We start from the raw sequence: 19,789 nt of genomic DNA, 5'->3' as shown, positions 1-19,789 counted from the left end.
ATTCAGTCAGAAAAGGCGTAATGTGGAATGTTAAAGGGGAACACCACCCAAATTAAGAATTCCAATATGTTATTTCCAATGCCTTGGAAAGTTCAATCAATATTTGTGAACATGACCTATACTCTCTCCCAAAGCCAGAAACCAGAGAATCGATACTCAAACTTGTGATTGAATAGAATAGAATAGAATCTTTATTGTCATTGTTGGTACAACGAAATTTTGTTTGGAGCATCACTGGCATACAAGCATACTGAATATAGCATGTGCAAAAATAATGTCAATAATAATAATATAATAATATAGTATCAATGTCCTCAATAATAATAATATACCATCAATGTCCTAAGTGCAATAGTGCTAGTGCAAATAAATAAATATTACAGTGGCAGTCCAGTTGAGTTAATGGATGGAGGGGGGGCGTTGACTTGCAATGGATGGAATAGTGTATAGTGCAGCTATGCAAGTCCGGTTCACAGTTATTGTTGTAATGGAGAAGTGGGAGTTATGTCACCGGGGGTTGGGGACGGGTGGTGCGAGGGGGGGGGGGGGACGGACGGGGGGTGCGGGGCGGCAAGTTGATGTTGATCGTCGAGCAGCCTGACAGCCCGTGGATAGAGGCTGTTGGTCAGTCTGCTAGTTCCGGACTGGATGGATCTATACCTTCGACCAGAGGGCAGCAGTTGAAAAAGATGGTGTGCTGGGTGGTACTGGTCCTGTAAGATGTTATTCACATGACGTAGGCAGCGGGAGGTGAAGACTGTGGAGATATCTGGGAGGCTATTGATCATCATGTATAAAGGCTAGAACTGTTACACAATGAATGGGAGACTGATTTTATGGACAGACTGAAAGTTTGTTCTTATTTTCTTTTATACCAGATGAGCTTTATTCTATTGTAGTGTTCTCAGTTATGAAACAGAAAATGCACATGTTCACTCTGTGTTGCAAATTTTACTTGCTGCCATTGCCAAGTTTGAGTTTAAGCACTCTAGCTTTTGGCCTTGGGAGGGAGTTGATCATGTTCACTATTTTTTGGACTGTCTTAGACCATAGGAATATAATGTACAATTGAGGTCACCCTCATGTTCAATGCCATTGAGTCGTTACAGACATTTCAATGCATACATTTATACAATATAATAATAATAAATATGAATAACTATCTATATAGCACTTTTCACACATGGACCGCAGTCCAGAGTGCCCTACAGCAATTAGTATAAAATGAACATAGGCATAAAATCAGCACACAATTGACAGAATAAAAAACAATGCATAAATTGCAGACATAAGAATAGGTATAAAAGACTTGTCTTGTGAGGTGGTGCCACCTGTAAAGTCAAGCGTGCAACACTGAAGATCTGAATCTCACAATGTGTTGTAAAAGTCATTTTGAGTGCATTTCCCATCGCTAACGTCCACGAGGCGACAACGTTTTGAATTCACTCTGTGAATTGGGTAGAATCCGACGAAGGTTGCTCATGAGAATAAAGAATTCACGTTAGCTATGTTAACCTGCTTCAAATCAATTGGTTTGGTGAAATGATTGTTGCAATCCCTCTGTGACGTGAAGCATTACATATAGAACACAATGAACCTTAACCAGTATAATAAAAAAATTCCAAAAACACACCTTGTAGTGATACTTCTTTAGTCATTCAGCTGAACGCTTTTATCCAAAGCGACTTACAAGTTCTGTACAACAAGTCAGCAGGAAGGGTACAACTCTGGCAGCTAAGGGTCAGTAACATTGTTCATCAAACAGTGTCGAGTGCATAGTAGTATAGACATATTATCATGATACAGTAGGTAGTAGTATAAGTATAGTAGCATAGTAATAAAGGGTTCATAATAGTAAAAGACAGTAAGAATGTTACAAAGGGTCAGATTAAACCGAATATATGTATTTATTGATTGATATATATTGCATAATATTTGTATATCGTTTGATATCCCTTGTGTATTCTTTGTACATATACACGGAATGTCCCTTTAACCTAGTAGTTACTATAGCCCATAATATTTCATTCTCCTATTGGATGGCGTGCCACCAGGCGCCAGTGACTTACCCCCCTAGAGCCGACTTGAAAGCTACCGACGAGACATGCCTTTACTAGCCCCAGCTCCGCGCAGGAATACGGCTACCGAAAGCAGAGCGGCACTACTTGTCCACCGTACATATAAATATGGCGCGGCGAATACAGAACTTCCCTTTCAGTTCCTTTCAGTTCGAGTTGGAGTTCAGTCTTGTTCAGTTCAGTTACCAAGTAAAGCCTTACCCACTACGCAACGTGCGGTACAGCAGGGCTCGTATTGCCCCAAATAGAGTCGTGTTTATCCTATCCTATCCTATCCTATTGTTCAACGTATCGTTCGCTATTTGCTAGTAAAAGCCTTCATTACGAGTCAAAGACCACGTGAAGTGGGTAATTGTGTGTCTACATAGAGCACTTATTGCCGCGTGCTAATAGGATAGTAACGTCAAGTTCAACTGTGAACTACCGTGGACCACGGAGGATTTACACCGGTGATTGCAGAGCCACTTTCCGGCAGGATTATTCTTCATTGCTTTGACCAAGCTGCTGGAGCAGAGAACCGTCTACACCCACTGCTGTGGGATCTACACATGCCCGTGAGGACATCACTCGAGCCCGTCTCTGTCGGAGCAGAGACTCCACGGCTTCACCTGTGCGGCGCGCACACTGAGAGTACAGAGGCTGCCTTTCCCCGCTGACACAGGGAGTAATTGTCCCTGTGGAACCATTGACTTTGTATAGAGCATTGCCTCCCCCTGCTGGCTTACAACCGGTAGTACACCCCCCCTTCCCAGAATATCCCTAGATAATTCCTAGTATTCAGTATTGATTTGCCTACGCACATTCTTTGCCTTATAAGCGCATCCAAATTGATCTAAGTAATGTAATCTAATATTCTTGATGTAATAAATATTCTAAACGAGTATTTGTGTGGAAACCGTTCATTGTGGAGAAGTTCTCATCATATACTTGTGTACAGTATGGCCAGTAAATGTACATAAGACGGTAGTGGTTTAATGATACCAATACTTGATTAATACAGTCAGGGAATTGTACCCCTCAGTTACAATTGGTCCTTCGAGCCGGATATAATAATTAGCGTAATATTAATATAATAATAATATTGACATGGCCGATGACGAACACTCCACAAACGGTTCTCCTAAGCTAGATCGCCCGCAGCGCAGACGGCAGCCACCTCCCTATCTAGAGGCATACGCTGTCAGTCCAATACCTAGCTTTAAAGGGACATTAAATACGGATAAAATAACTAAAGCGGATAGTAAAATTATGTCCGACCCTACCAACCAGGCTACCCCGCCAACAGAGGCCCTAGTGGGTTCTAATGTAACTGTCCAAGCTCACGGTGGGGACCAGGAGGGAACTGACACGACTTTATCCCCTGACAACGCCGACGAGGTAGTCCCCGGAGCGCTCCAGGATAAAGAAAGCCCTCCCGGGATGGAACCCGACCCACCACAAGAAGAGACGCGCACCCAGGAGACGGATCTCCTCGGTACGCAACAGGAGAACGGGTCTCCAACAAGTACTGCCGGGAGCCGATCGCCCCGAACGGCGTCTTCCCCCAGCGAGGCGGACAAGATGCTGGCGCAAGCACTCATCGCCACCCTGGCAGCCTCCACCGAACGCGATCGACTTCAAGCGCAACAGACGCGCGAGCGCGAACAGTTTGCAGGCGAGCGAGAGCGCTTCCAGGCGCAACAAAGGAGTGAAGACGACCGCATAAGACTGGAGACCAGACGCCTCCAGACAGAAGAGAACATTGAGAGAAGCCGCGCCGATGCACAGCACGCCGCCGCCAATGCACAGCGCGACGTCGCAAATGCACAGCTCCACGCCGCCCATGCCAGCGCCAATGCCCAGCGCGATGCCGCCAACGCACAGCGCAACGCCGCCCAGGCCAGCGCCAATGCGCAGCGCGACGCCGCTAATGCCCAGCACGAAGCAGCGCGCGACGCAGCCCATGCCCAGCGCGAGGCAGAGCGCGACCGGCTGCAGGCGGAGCTGATAGACAAACTGGTTGCCATGGCGACACCCCCTCACTCCGCACGGAGCTCTCAGAGATCGTCAAGACATGGGTCTAGGACACATTCCCCTACCCGACGAAGCGACCCGGGACTCTGCCAACAGGAGGATCCTGTCCACGTCTCCGAACCCCCTTCCCGGCCGGTCCATACGAGACCCAGCAACCGGGAAGAATCGGACCACGCCGAGAGACTGAACAGAAGACTCCAGGTCCTAGCAGAGGGAGAGGAGGAGGAAGAGGAGGAATGTCAAGCCGACCAGCAGCAACGTACTCTGGCCCAGGAGGCCCAGTACAGCCCCGACCAGCAGCAACATACTCTGGCCCAGGAGGCCCAGTACAGCCCCGACCAGCAGCAACGTACTCTGGACCAGGAGGTCCAGTACAGCCCAGAAGTCAGCCCCGAGGCCCTGCGCTACAAACCCCCGACTCAACTCACGGTTGAGTTTGACGCACCGCCAGCCCCGAGGGACAGCACCTGGGTACCCGACCTTCGGTACCCACCAAGTACCAGCCCAAGACGACACGCACGGGGAGACTCGCCTAGGAGGCCTCTTCCCCAACGCTCACCGATGTGCCAGTCATCCATGACATCGTACCTTGGCGCACCGACGTTTCCAGACTTCACCCATGAGAACCGAGCACAGTACACGGAGCTACGGATGTGCTTAGAGACAATGATGGTTGATGTAGCTGATGAACGCCACAAGTATGCTACCCTATTGAAGCACCTCAAGGTGCCCCGAGCGCACAATATAGCGCTGGCCTATGCCAACTCTACTACCCCATACACAGCGGCTCTAGCAGCACTCGACCAACGCTATGGACGCGTATGGGACTACGTGATACAGGAGATAAGAGACATTGACCGTCTCCCCCCAGCCAGAGACAACAGAGCATTAGACGACCTGTCTATCAAGGTACAGTCCCTGGTAGGGATGCTGGGGTCCCAAAAGGAAAAGGGTATCTACGAACTGTACGCTAACTCCAACGTAGAGAGGATATTAGAGAAGCTCCCTCCCGCCCGACAAGAGCGCTTCAGGCGGCAGAGAGACTACCGCGACCCCAACGGTCCAGAGGCATCCCTCCTAGACCTATCTGAGTTCCTCGCCAGGGAGGTCAGTAGCCTACGACTCGACACGTTCGTATGGAGTGGACCAAGCCCAAGACTCGGACCTCGGGGACAAACGGATAACCGCCGGTTGGTGACCGTTATGCACCAAGCCGAATCAGTACCACACAAGAACCACAACACCCCCTCGACGAAAGAGGACCAGTGGAAGATTGAGTGCCAGTACTGTGAGGGAGAACATCGGCTGTATCAGTGCGAAGATTTCAAGAAGCTGACCACGGATGATGTGAGTCAGTGGGTCAAGGACCACCGCCGCTGCTTCCGCTGCGCGCGCAGCCACCTAGCAGCTGAGTGCCGCTTGAAAAAGAAGTGCAGCAGGTGCGGTGGCACCCACTTGGAGGTCCTGCATGACATCAACAGGCGTCAGCCAGGACAACAGAGTGGGCCCGTCGCGGTAATGTACCATGCCGAGGCGGTGGCACCAGCACCAAAGTTCCACCAAACCGCTCCCTGGTGTCCCGACTGCTACAGCAGACACTGGGAGCCACGGTGCGACTCGCACCATATAGATTCTACGTCACCACCAACAGGAGTGCTCCACATTGACCAGCATAGCGGGACCCCCCGTGTGCTCCTCAAAGTGGTCAGAGTGCTCCTGAGCTACGAGGACAAGGTCCTGGACACTTACGCCGTCCTGGACGATGGGTCTGAAAAGACTCTCCTCCTCGCTTCCGCAGCAGCCCAGTTGGGCCTGCGAGGTGTCAAAGATACAATGACCATACGCACCATCAGAAGGGACCAGAAGACCATAAAGGGTGAAAGGGTCTCCTTCAAGATAGCAGCGGTGGACCAGCCCGAGAAGCAGTATAGTATAACTAACGTCTTCACCAGCCACGACATAGGCCTGTCTCAGTACACCTACCCCATCCCACAGCTGATGGCTAAGTATGTGCACCTACGTCAACTACCTATACCGCTTATCGACGGCGCCACACCGACCCTGCTCATCGGCTCCGACCACGCGGACCTCATTCTCCCAATTGAGGCGGCCCACGTCGGACCCAAAGGATGCCCAGTCGCGGTTCAGACCCGACTGGGATGGGCGCTCCAGGGCCCCCTCTACGGACTTGACAGTCAACCCACGTCTACACGCTGCCTACACACAGAGGCGAGCGACACCGGCCTCTCCCCCGTACAGCAGAGGCTATTGACATTAAGCGAGAGGCCCGTGAGAGAACCGTGGGTACCAGAGGGAGTTCGGAATTCCACCCCCCTCAGCTGCGCTCCAGACGTAGCTGACCTCGGACCCAGCACCCCAAGCGACTCCTTGACGGGGCGGCCGGGACCGGCCCCTCCTCAGACGGGGTACAGAGCAAACAAGAGAAACAGACGGAGGAGGAGAAAGCACAGCCAAGCACAGATCGAAGCAGTCTCAGGCCCGCTCCCTCCTAAGCCCCCCTTCATCCCGTCCAGTCGTCATGACCATAGACCAGTCACTACCCCGAGCTGCGTGGCCGGCCGGCCGCGTAAGCAAAGTGACCACTGGTGCCGACGGAAGGGTCAGAGTGGCATAAGTGCTCGGCCAAGAGCGGACCTACAACCGACCCGTGGCGAGGCTGATAGAGTCGCCAAGGCTCCCCGACTCGCCTAATGACGACCATGACCCATGACTTTGTGAACTGACCGACCCCTCACAACGGACATTGAGTAGTGGACTGTCCCTGCTTAGCTAATTAGGTGGGACTAATTAGGGGGCGGCTGTTACAAAGGGTCAGATTAAACCGAATATATGTATTTATTGATTGATATATATTGCATAATATTTGTATATCGTTTGATATCCCTTGTGTATTCTTTGTACATATACACGGAATGTCCCTTTAACCTAGTAGTTACTATAGCCCATAATATTTCATTCTCCTATTGGATGGCGTGCCACCAGGCGCCAGTGACTTACCCCCCTAGAGCCGACTTGAAAGCTACCGACGAGACATGCCCTTACTAGCCCCAGCTCCGCGCAGGAATACGGCTACCGAAAGCAGAGCGGCACTACTTGTCCACCGTACATATAAATATGGCGCGGCGAATACAGAACTTCCCTTTCAGTTCCTTTCAGTTCGAGTTGGAGTTCAGTCTTGTTCAGTTCAGTTACCAAGTAAAGCCTTACCCACTACGCAACGTGCGGTACAGCAGGGCTCGTATTGCCCCAAATAGAGTCGTGTTTATCCTACTACGTTTGTTCAACGTATCATTCGCTATTTGCTAGTAAAAGCCTTCATTACGAGTCAAAGACCACGTGAAGTGGGTAATTGTGTGTCTACATAGAGCACTTATTGCCGCGTGCTAATAGGATAGTAACGTCAAGTTCAACTGTGAACTACCGTGGACCACGGAGGATTTACACCGGTGATTGCAGAGCCACTTTCCGGCAGGATTATTCTTCATTGCTTTGACCAAGCTGCTGGAGCAGAGAACCGTCTACACCCACTGCTGTGGGATCTACACATGCCCGTGAGGACATCACTCGAGCCCGTCTCTGTCGGAGCAGAGACTCCACGGCTTCACCTGTGCGGCGCGCACACTGAGAGTACAGAGGCTGCCTTTCCCCGCTGACACAGGGAGTAATTGTCCCTGTGGAACCATTGACTTTGTATAGAGCATTGCCTCCCCCTGCTGGCTTACAACCGGTAGTACACCCCCCCTTCCCAGAATATCCCTAGATAATTCCTAGTATTCAGTATTGATTTGCCTACGCACATTCTTTGCCTTATAAGCGCATCCAAATTGATCTAAGTAATGTAATCTAATATTCTTGATGTAATAAATATTCTAAACGAGTATTTGTGTGGAAACCGTTCATTGTGGAGAAGTTCTCATCATATACTTGTGTACAGTATGGCCAGTAAATGTACATAAGACGGTAGTGGTTTAATGATACCAATACTTGATTAATACAGTCAGGGAATTGTACCCCTCAGTTACAAAGAAGGTTAGTATTTTTTCTTTATCTACGCTAAACGAATTCCTGAAAGTAAATAAAGTAAATAATATACAATATTTAACAACCTTTAGACCGAAATCTATCATTGAACAAATGGAGCAAGACCTTACCTGTCTCATACCACGGAGACGTATTAAACAGGAACCAGACAATATACGTGTTGCGGAAGGGAGGTGCCGATTTCAAAATAAAAGACTAAAAGAGCATATGCATACATGGTGACAGTAGAATCATAAGAAAATTGTGAAATTGAGTAATAAATAGAACTACTGCAAGCGTAAGACAATAGCTCAGGGCCGTATGCCCCGGGGGGCAGGAGAAGCCACTCAGAAGGTTCAGCACTGCAGGCCAGACAGAAGGCGGTATGAAGCTGTTCCATGGGACCGGTTGAGACAGAGACAGAGGTTAAAAAGGTTCTCCCATGTCTGCAGAAAAGTATTTGTACACTCTGCACCATTGAAAATGAGGGTCTCCCTCAATGAGTCCAGAGTTTAAATAAAGTATAAAACAAACACACACACAGACGCTACCGAATGCATACTGTCCTGGGTGACAATATTGTCACAAGGAAAGAAGATATTACCTACCTGGGTTCCATCCTAGAGGCAAATCTTTCCTGTGACAAAATGGCATCCAATGTAATAAAAAAAGTCAACCAACGAACACGATTCTTGTACCGGATCTCCTCACTGGTAAACAAGAATACCCTGAAGACTCTAGCAGGAGCACTCATTCAAGGGTACTACGACTATGCTTGCACCTCATGGTACCAAAGCACCTCAAAGGCGCTAAAAACAAAATTACAAACATCTCAAAACAAACTGGTCAGACTACTGCTTGACCTTACTCCTAGAACCCACCTCACCCCTGCCCACTTTGACAACCTAGGATGGCTTAGAGTAGACGACAGAGTACAGCAACTTGCAATGGGCCTGGTCTACAAGATACACTACACGACCAAGGTACCCATGTACATGACAAAATACTTCCCAAAGGTCAGTGAATACCACGATCACAACACCAGAGGGAGCTCCACAAATCATGTTAAACCCAGATTCGGCTCAAACAAGGGACTAAACACGTTTCGCAATTATGCCACATCAATGTGGAACGCCCTACCCAAAGCTGTAAAGGAATGTGAATCACTACCCACTTTCAAAAACACTCTCAAAAAACACCTAAGGGAGACTGCAACTCGAAACTGGCCCCTGTAAATGTCCGAACACAACCCCCTCCAATGTACAGTAAATTACCAAGTATGGTCTTGTCAATAATCCAATGTACAGTGTTGTTTGTACAGTTGTACAGTGTCCCCCACCCACCCCTCCTACCCAACCCCCCCCCCCACTCCTACCCAACCCCCCCCCCCCCCACCCACCCAACCACCTCCAATGTACAGTCCCCCCCCACCCCCACCTACCCAATCCAATGTACAGTTTCTACGCCTAATGTATATACTCTTTTCTTTCTGGACTCTTTTTGTATCACAAACAGTACTGTAATTGCAAATCTGGTATGTCATAAATGTATAGATGTAGCAGTACTGTCTATCTGTATGTCATGTATGTCATATATGTTACGATGAGTTGAAAATGGGGGACCCTGATGTAAACAAGACGAAAGTCTTTCTCTGGTCTGCATCCCCTTAACAATTGTATGTATTGAGCTGTACTGTACTGTACCCATTCTGCAATCTGTTAATAAAGTTTTCATTCATTCATTCATTCCTCGGAGGCTCCGCCTTCCGCTGGCATAATTAACATGTCGGTCTACGTACATGCCACATGGGAGGAGGGTTTTTGTCTTGTCTTGTCTTGCTTGTTCTACATAAAAGACGTGTTGACAATCAGCCTGGCTCATAACCAACTGGGTCACCATGATGAAGACACTGGGAATTTTGGCTGCTGTTCTTTTTCTGGGGAGTGCGTCTGCAGCTTCTGTAAGTAGCTATGGAGTTTAATCTAGAATCATAGCTCTATTAGAGTATATACAGCATGGACTATTTAAAATAAACATTTCTTAATGTTTGGGCCAAGTGACCTGCACTTTGAAATGCTGTATGGCTGGTGTGGTTATTCCATTGAATCTTTAAAATAATGTCAATATGTATTTGACAAAACATATAGAAAGTACCGTACTTTTCGCACTATAAGCTGCACCTGAATATAAGCCACAGCAGTTAAATTGAATGATGTGTACATATATAAGCCGCACTGGACTATAAGCCGCAGGTGTTTTAATGTTTAATTACCATATGTAATTAGCATTGGGACACAATACTGTCGGACAAATAACAAGAATTAACTCATTTACAAGTTGTATTAAGTTTAGCAAATAAGGGAACAGATAAATAACATTTCAATGCAGTCAAAAAAGCAATATTTAGATTTTTACATTTTCGGGTTTGGTCACGTCGAGTCACATATAAGCCGCACCGTTATATAAGCCGCAGGGTCGAAAAATGGGGGGAAAAGCCGCCGCTTATAGTCCGAAAAGTACGGTATATAATCATGTGGAGAAAGACTTTAATTTTAATTTAATCTCATATTTTTATATTCATTTTATACAGTGAGGTCAAGATTAAAAAAAAGGTCTCGCTATGGGGACTAACATCATCACACATGAATACAACTGGGATCATTGGATTCACAATTTGTATTTGGATTAGATTTCCAGTCATACCCAATTCATGCATTTCCAACTGTTTAATCACCCCAGTTTGCAGAAATGATCAAAAACATAATTTTTAGTTACTGCATGCAAAGAACTGCATACTTCTTGCCCAAAACTAGCATGACAAGGTTGGTACCTATGTATATCTTAAGTTGTCTAGTTTCATTTGATATCACTACCATCATGCTACAGTAGCTTAACAGTCCGCAAGTCTCGTAAATTGTAGGCCTCACAATGACTTTTACTTTTCAAATCATAGCTGGGTGCTGTGCTTACGGAGGGAGGCCAGGTGGAGGGAAACACCATTCGCCTGGGACTGTTCCGAACCATGGATGTCTTCAAGGGGATTCCCTTCGCTGATATTCCTGGGAGGTTTGAGAAGCCAAAACGTCACCCTGGCTGGAACGGTACGTGCACAGACCCAATCATCCTCTGACTCAAATGAGCTGCACATTTAGTTGGGCATTATGCCATGCAAAATACGTACAATAAATACACAGGCAACTGAAGTACACATAAATACACAGAATGAACGTTATCACTGATGATTTTGAGTCTCTTTCTTGTGCATTGACCATCCCACCCATTGATTATCATACATCTAAGATCTATGTGTGTATAATAGAACTCTTTGGTCTCCTTAGGTGTTCTTCAGACCACTAAATACATGCAGAGGTGTATGCAGGCGAACCTGTTAATTCCTGGCAGCACCCGTGGTGGCGAAGACTGTCTTTACCTCAACATCTGGGTTCCTCAAGGCCGTACAGGTAACACATTTTTAAACTGAAAGAACGTGTTGAGTGCTTGGTGTTCTGAGCGTGGCAGTAACACCACCCATACTGAAGAATGTATGCAGTGTTTCCATTGTACTTTGTGTGTGCTAGTAGCCTACTAGGAAAGCACCATAGAAATGCTGTCATTCATTCATATTGAATTAATATGTCTTTATATAAAAGTCTTCTGCCTAAGTAGTGGGTCTCTGTAATAATGTGTACATTAAAATACAATGTGTCTTGTTTCTCCCTAGTTTCCACTGATCTCCCCGTCATGGTGTGGATCTATGGAGGAGGCTTCATGGCTGGAGGTTCCATGGGACCTAACTTCCTGGACAACTATCTGTATGACGGACAGGAAATTGCAGACAGGGGAGATGTTATTGTGGTAACCCTGGGTTACCGTGTCGGCACCCTGGGCTTCCTCAGCTCTGGAGATTCCAGCTTACCTGGTAGGTGCTCATGGTCCTACAGCAATACAGCATCATCCTGGGGTCAATATGATTAAATTATGGGAATTCAGAAGCAAAACTCTGCCCTCTTTTCTTGATCCTCCAATCAAAGCAGTTGCTTTCCTCAGACATTGTTTGAACAATCGGCTTCCACAGCACTGGACATTCCAGCGTATACCTGATTGGAGTTTGTCTGAGAAAAGCAACAGTTATTGGAGGATCAAGAACAGACGGCAGACATTGAGACGGGTCCTTTCTTCCCTCGACAGGAAACTACGGCCTGTGGGATCAGCAGGCTGCCATCGCCTGGGTGCACAGGAACATCCACTCCTTCGGAGGAAACCCTGACAGCATCACTCTCTTTGGAGAGTCTGCAGGTGGAGCTAGTGTCAACTTCCAGGTGAGGGGCTGTTTACAGGACCTGTGGTTCACTCTGTACATTGTCCTATCAAAGCGTCAAAGTGTCATTTGTTGCACAAAAAAAAGCTTTAACATAATTTCAAGTTTAATGCCCAGGTGATTTCTGTGTGCATATGTGTGTGTGTGTCTGTATCCCCACACAAGACTCTCACTCCCCACAACAAAGGACTGATCAAGAGAGCCATCCACCAGAGTGGTGTTGCATTCTGCCCCTGGGCTATAAACAGGAACCCTCGTAAAACAGCAGAAGAGGTATGTAACTAATTAGGGCGGAACAATTACCGGTAATCAAAATCGCAATATGGCCAAGTGCAATATCCAAATTGTAGGAGACTGCAGTATTTGATGAATGCTATTAGTGTCTACATTAAGTATTGTGGTGCTGCAAAGATGCCCTGGCATACAAGTCCTGCAGAACACGTTTGTTTTATACAGACGCCATAATTATCACATATTCATCACTTAAATGCATTTTTCAATGAAAATAAAAAATAATGATATTGTGAATCATATCGCATTGTAATATCTGTCAAAAGACCTATAACTGATCCACGAGAGCTGTGTAACTTCAGGGAGACAAGACTGTAGTGATGATGTCATCAGTAGACAAATCCTGATGAACAACTCCTAGGACACTATGACAGTACCCATGGTGATCTTACTGGGATGTGGGTACCTTTTCTATGAGGCCACACAGTACGTCAGTAGACCAACAATTCAGTTGTCTATGTTTGTTGATATTGACTTAACTGTCCAAGATCACTTAAATAACACAATGTGAATTCTGTTAAGGGAGGATTTTCCCTTTAACCTCAGTGGATACCTCATGACCCACCTTTACCTAAGGAGATGAAAAAAGTGTTTGTGTTTTTTGTGATAATTGATTTTCGAAGTTGCAACCAACTAGTGGTCGAAAAACATTAGGCAGTATAGGTTCTTCTCAGCCTTTCAGCAGGTGTTCCTGTATTGAGGTTTCCTTCTTACACAGTACTGTATATTTGTATGTCTTGTATGTCATAAATGTCTTGATGAATTGAAAATGGAGGACCCTGATGTAAACAAGATGAAAGTCTTTCTCTGGTCTGCATCCTCTTAGCAGTTGTTTGTATTGAGCCGGACTGTATTGTACCCATTCTGCAATCTGTTAATAAAGTTTTCAATCAATCAATCAATCAATCAATCAATCAATCAATCAATCAATCAATCAATCAATCAATCAGGTTGGAAGATTACTGTGACCTCAACATTTAAAACACATAAAAAAACGTGTTTCATTTTATTGACGGCTACTGGATGGAGTGCAAAACTGACTCGTTACTCATCAGTGTGACAGACATCAAACTCCTCTAGGAGTGCTTGTTGGTGGATGGCATTACTTTTCACTTTAGCTTCATTAGGGGTTTGATTCACCTCATCTTCTCTCTCCAGATCGCTCGGAAGGTCAACTGCCCCACCGATGACAGAATGGTAGCCTGCCTGAAAATGACAGATCCTGTTACCCTCACTGTGGCTGGTGAAATCAGCAAGGCCAGCTCACCTGATAGTAAGTACTATAGCTGCAGTGGGCCTATTCTCAGGTTATGTCACAGGATTCATCAATACAAAACTGGTCTCTGCTAACCACATTATACAGACTTATGAGCTACTAAAGTACAGTGACAAGGAAGGAATAGAAATGTACAGAGTTAAGGCAACAGGAACTTTCTGTGGAATCAAGGTTCGGTAGGTTTGTTTGAACAAAATTACCTAATTACGGAGAAAAGGAAGCGGCTTTGGCTTTGGCCACTGCGGTGTTTACCAAACCAACTACCAATAATATTATCACATATAATGTGATCATCTACCGTATGGAGTATATACTATAATGTTCGACTGTGGTTCTATTTCAGGCAAGTTTGCTTTAATTTTCAGTATCCTTTAGTGCAGTGGTTCCCAACCTTTTTCCCCCCAGGGACCCCCAAACATCTCTGATGAAATTCGCGGACCCCCTCCTAATAAGATACCATAAAATATATATATATATTTTTTTAATAACAAACTGCTTATACACAGGCATATGCATCACAATTAGACCCACTATGCTTCTTTGACTTGTGCCTTCAATCAACAAATCTCATCTTGCACCATATGCATTTCAAAATGTTTGGCCAATATTCAAATGCTGTATTCATCCTCTCAAATCAGGCCCTAATGGTGAACGGTTTGCATTTATGGAACAAATCAATGCAACAAATTAAACTAAATATGAGACAGGAAATTCCAATCAGTAGCAGAGAGAATCTGTCCTAGCTGGGTTTAATACCTTTTTTTTGTCATTTTAATAACAAACTGCTTATACACAGGCATATGCATCATAATTAGACCCACTATGCTTCTTTGACTTGTGCCTTCAATCAACAAATCTAATCTTGCACCTTATGTATTTCAAAATGTTGGCCAATATTCAAATCCTGTATTCATCCTCTCAAATCAGGCCCTAATGGTGAACGGTTTGCATTTATGTTGAATGAAGTAAGAATCCACTGCAGTAAAAATATCCTCACCTCGAGTGGTGGTAGTAAGGTTGACTGACATGAGAATGTCCTGCTTCAGATCCTCATTTTCAATATATTGCACATAAACGATGAGCACAGCCTCGTCTGCGACAGTTGTAGTTTCATCAAGTTGTATGGCAAATGGACCCTTTCTAAGCTTTTCTGACAGCTGCTGCTCGCAATCACTTGACATCTTATCAATTCGGTATTTCACTACATTGTTCGAGAGTGGTACTGATTTTAGTTTATCCGCCACCTGTGGGCCGCACAGTTTCTAAACCATTTTGATGCAGGCTGGTTTGATGAGCTGCTCGCCAATATTGTGCGGTTTCTTTGCTTTTGCAATTAAAAGCGAACACTCAAAGGAGGCTTCGGTAGCCTTCTGTAAATCACTGCCACCCCTGCTCCACGCTACTCTAACATCAACAGGCTTGTTCGCCTTGAGAGACTGTTCTTTCCTCCGAAAAAAGTCTGGATCCTTCCCAACGGTTTCTGGGTGCTTAGACGCCTGATGTCTCTTCAGCTTGCTGGGCTTCAGGCTCGAGTTTGCCAACTTTTCTCCACAAATCACACACTCAGGTCGTTTGTCTGGTCCCTCAGTGAAGCCCATGGTGATGTAATTTTCGCGATTGCTGTAGGTCCTAACTTTTTTTGCAGATGAGCTGCCATCATCTCCTTTTCGTTTGTCACACATTTTCGCCTCTGGCGGCTGACTGCAGACGAGCCGAGAAAGTTAACTAGCGTGCTAGGCTAGCTACAGAAAGTGATACAGTCAACTGATTCGCGTTTTAGCGGCTACCCGGTAGCCTACTGTTAACATTCAAAAATCATGTCTAGATGTTTATTTATTTATCTTTATTTTTTTATTGTAGTGGAGAGACTATTCATGCTTCTGATGATAAAAAAAAAAAAAAAGACCTAAAATCATCTGTGGTCTGGCGGACCCCCTGCGCCCCCTGGCGGACCCCCAGGGGTCCGCGGACCCCAGGTTGGGAATCACTGCTTTAGTGAGACGCCTCTATTTCTTCCAAGTCTTGGACTTAATGTTTATGTTAAGTGCACTCATCATGTGTGGCATGGAGTGTAACACATTTTCTGTCTCCATCAGGTCCTATTATCAGGAACCTCAAACTATCTGTTGTGATTGACGGGGACTTTCTTCCTGATGAGCCTGAGAATCTGTTCCACAACGCTGCTGACATCGACTACATCGCTGGAGTCAACGACATGGATGGACACTTCTTCACAAGCTTCGATGTTCCCTCCATCAACAGGCCTCTGGTGGACACCCCTGTGTGAGTCTACAGGTGCTAAGTGTTGCCGGTTTAATATGCCTACTCCTCAATGTCGGTCGTGTATGGGAAGTGAAGACAGGCTCGTGATCCATTTCAATATTTATTTGCCCTGTCAGACAGATAAACAAGACAGTATTAAGTCTTGTCCACTAGATGGCACCCACAGCTCACAGGCTCTTCAAACACCCAGTATAGACTGCCCCCCCTCTACAATATTGGGATCCATCCTTTTTCTTTCTATAAAACGAGCTATCAGGAAAGGAAGAAAAAAAATTATATATATTCTACTGATTACTTTTTCTTTTTCTTTTACTTGACTAAGAGAGGAGAAAAAAAAATATATATGTTGGTCACAATATTTTTCCCTTCTACTTGGCTATTCCTATCAGGAAAGAGGAGAACAAAAAAAAAATATATATGTTGGTCACAATATTCCTCCCTTTTACCTGACTAAGAGAGGAGAAAAAAATATATATATAAAATAAAGAGAAAAGAATTTTTTTTCACATAATTTCACATAATTTAACGTTCGACGACTTCCCGGTGACCAAGCTGGTGTTGGTTCTTTTGTCGTCTGGGTCAACGGCACCAATGTAGCCGGTTTAAGGCTTACTCCTCAATGTCGGTCGTGTATGGGAAGTGAAGACAGGCTCGTGATCCATTTCAATATTTATTTGCCCTGTCAGACAGATAAACAAGACAGTATTAAGTCTTGTCCACTAGATGGCACCCACAGCTCACAGGCTCTTCAAACACCCAGTATAGACTGCCATTTTGAATTGGACATTTGAAATATCACATTTATAATGAAACAATACAATAAAAGAATACAAAATAAACAATAGGATTCATCCATTTACCTGTCAGACAGATAAACAAGACAGTTAAGTCTTGTCCACTAGATGGCACCCACAGCTCACAGGCTGCAATGGGGAAATATTTCAGGTCAAGGCCTACTCACATGTGGTCATATCAAAAGTTCGTCACCACGGTTAAATTCCTTTACAAAAAGTGCACAACTGCTCATCTTTAATTTTATTATTATACACACTTGGTTTATTGCCCGAAACCTTATTTACAACATTTAAACCATCATACGTTCTTTTAGACCAGAGATATATTTACAGACACTGAGCAGACATCTTACCTCTTCAAACACCCAGTATAGACTGGCGTGAAGAGGGACGCGCAAGAGGAAATACGTCACTTCGGAAGGAAGTGACAACGCAACGATTTCAAAATAAACTACTTTGAGAATAAAAAAAAGAATAATTGAATTAAAATAAAACGTGAGGGATTATTTGTGGAATACATAACAGTATATTATATATACCTGCTACATTAGCTCTCCACGTTCATTAAGTACACTGTCCCATGTGACAACAAATTATAAAAAGGGGGAGAAGTCTATTTCCTCGTTGCGGCCTGGAGAGCAGGTGACCCTGAGGGTGTCTATCCAATCAGTCTCCCGTTGAAGCAGACATTTAAGTCTGTCGCCACCTGTTGCAGTTTGTAGAATGATCTCGATGGCCATGACTTTCAAAGTGTCTGAGTTAGTTGTTCCCCACAGCCTTGTAGTGATGTGCCATGGCCCATGGGGTAGTTGGGGTTGTGGGTCCTGATGGCGCATTTGTGTTCAGCCACTCTCTCTCTCGCAGCTTGCGTTTTGTGCTGGCCAAGATAGCTGCACTCACATTCAGGTAAAGCTTCTAGGCCATCACAATGGACTCCACATCCATGGTTACCATGTAAATAAGCATTGCCAATTGCCGTGGTATCAATGCCACTTATGATAGGTTGAGTTCAGGTTCTTGTGGATTTTAGGAAGCAATTCAAACGTTGATAGTCGAGGGTTTTGAGGAAGAAGTCTTTAATTGTCATGCAGATTAATAACACACACACATGCGAGATGGGTGACACACACACACACACACACACACACACACACACACACACACACACACACACACACACACACACACACACACACACACACACACACACACACACACATTTCCCATCCCGTCGTCCTTCCCCCCAACAGAAGCCAGCGGACATGGGCTGTGGCGTGGGGCCACGCCCAGGGACCAATCCAAGTGCTCCTGTCCGTCTTCGTCAGGGACGCGACAGCGTTAGCGATCTGGTCTGCATGTTTTCCCATTGGGTTTATATTTTTGGGGGGTAACCCTTGCGAGCACGGGGAGAACATGCAAACATGTATATCCCACCTGGGTACCTGGCAGCGTGGCAACCTGGTCCCCAAGTGGGAATTGAACCCAGGACCTTCTAGCTGTGAGGCGACAGTGTTAACCCCTACCCCACCATGCCGCCAGAAGTAGGAAGTCACCTTCTTTATCAGTGATCCATTCCTTTTCCAAAGCAGTGTGATAACCTTGGTTGAACATTAACCACATGACCTTTCCTTGCAGAAAGGATGTGATGAGGCTCCTGGGTTCTTATACCAAGGAAAAGGGGAAGGCCGGCCAGGACAGTGCTTTCTCTGTCTACTCCTCAACCTGGGGTTCAAATCCTACAAAGAAAACCATCAAGAAGACCATTGTGGAGATCGGAACAGACTACATCTTCGTGGTGCCTATACAGGCTGCCCTGTACCTCCACGCTGCTAACGCCACGTGAGAACGATATCTATTTACTAATATTAAAAGACAGCCTCTCTCACTGTAAATTAGTTTGTTACGAATTAGTATAAAGGTGACTTATGACTCATGATAATAATAATGACATGTTGTGTTGATTTGGACATTGAATTTATAGATTTGTTGTTGTTGTTGTTGTTGTTGTTGTAAAGAACTCTGGCACTGATCTGTTAAACCAAGCCCTGATATGCGCCTCTCTTCTTGCCCTGTCAAAGGACTGGCCGTACCTACTCATACCTGTTCTCTGAGCCCAGCCGCCTGGCTGGCCTGGCTTATCCAAGCTGGATGGGAGCTGACCATATGGACGAGCTGCAGTTTGTGTTTGGCAAGCCCTTCACCTCACCTCTGGCATACTGGCCCAGGCACCGCTACGTCTCACGCTACATGATCGCCTACTGGACCAACTTCGCTAAGACTGGGTAAAACGCCGCAGACACATGAGGTTGTTGACAGTATTATCATCGTTATTGCAGTTTTAGTTTCCCAGAGTGCCTCAGGGCAGGTCTGACCTACGGTGGCAGGTTGGACAGGGCTAACCTTTCTGTTGTCCAGACCTGAAGAATAGTTTTTCTATCCCCACAGGGACCCCAACAAAGGAGGCCTGAAGGTGCCTGCAACCTGGCCCCAATTCACCTCCACTGGACACCAGTACCTGGATATCAACAGCGATACGAACGAGAACTCTGTGGGACAGAAGCTGAGGAGTCGCCATGTCCATTTCTGGACCAGTACCTTCCCCAGCCTGCCCACAATCTATTAAGAGACCTAATGACATCCCGTCATGTTATACACATGCTGTACAAAATAAACTGATGACTAATAAGAAATACAA

The 19,789-nt window shown here is 45.7% G+C and overlaps 1 protein-coding gene across 1 annotated transcript; it reads left to right on the top strand.

Moving 5' to 3' along the window:
- Positions 1-10,029: 10,029 nt before the first annotated feature.
- LOC311237518 (bile salt-activated lipase-like) lies at positions 10,030-19,717 on the top strand (the record flags this gene model as incomplete). The annotated part of the gene is made up of 11 exons (XM_084325445.1): positions 10,030-10,092; positions 11,086-11,233; positions 11,471-11,593; positions 11,854-12,051; positions 12,321-12,451; positions 12,616-12,723; positions 13,900-14,014; positions 16,114-16,300; positions 18,730-18,933; positions 19,173-19,376; positions 19,540-19,717. The coding sequence occupies 11 exons, from the start codon at positions 10,030-10,032 to the stop codon at positions 19,715-19,717; spliced, it is 1,659 nt and encodes a 552-aa protein (XP_084181571.1).
- Positions 19,718-19,789: the final 72 nt, after the last annotated feature.

This window comes from Notolepis coatsorum (assembly GCF_963971535.1).
Source record: "Notolepis coatsorum genome assembly, chromosome: 11".
Taxonomy (NCBI): Eukaryota; Metazoa; Chordata; class Actinopteri; order Aulopiformes; family Paralepididae; genus Notolepis; species Notolepis coatsorum.
The sequence above is the reverse complement of the archived record's forward strand: the minus strand, read 5'-3'. Positions and strand labels throughout refer to the sequence as shown.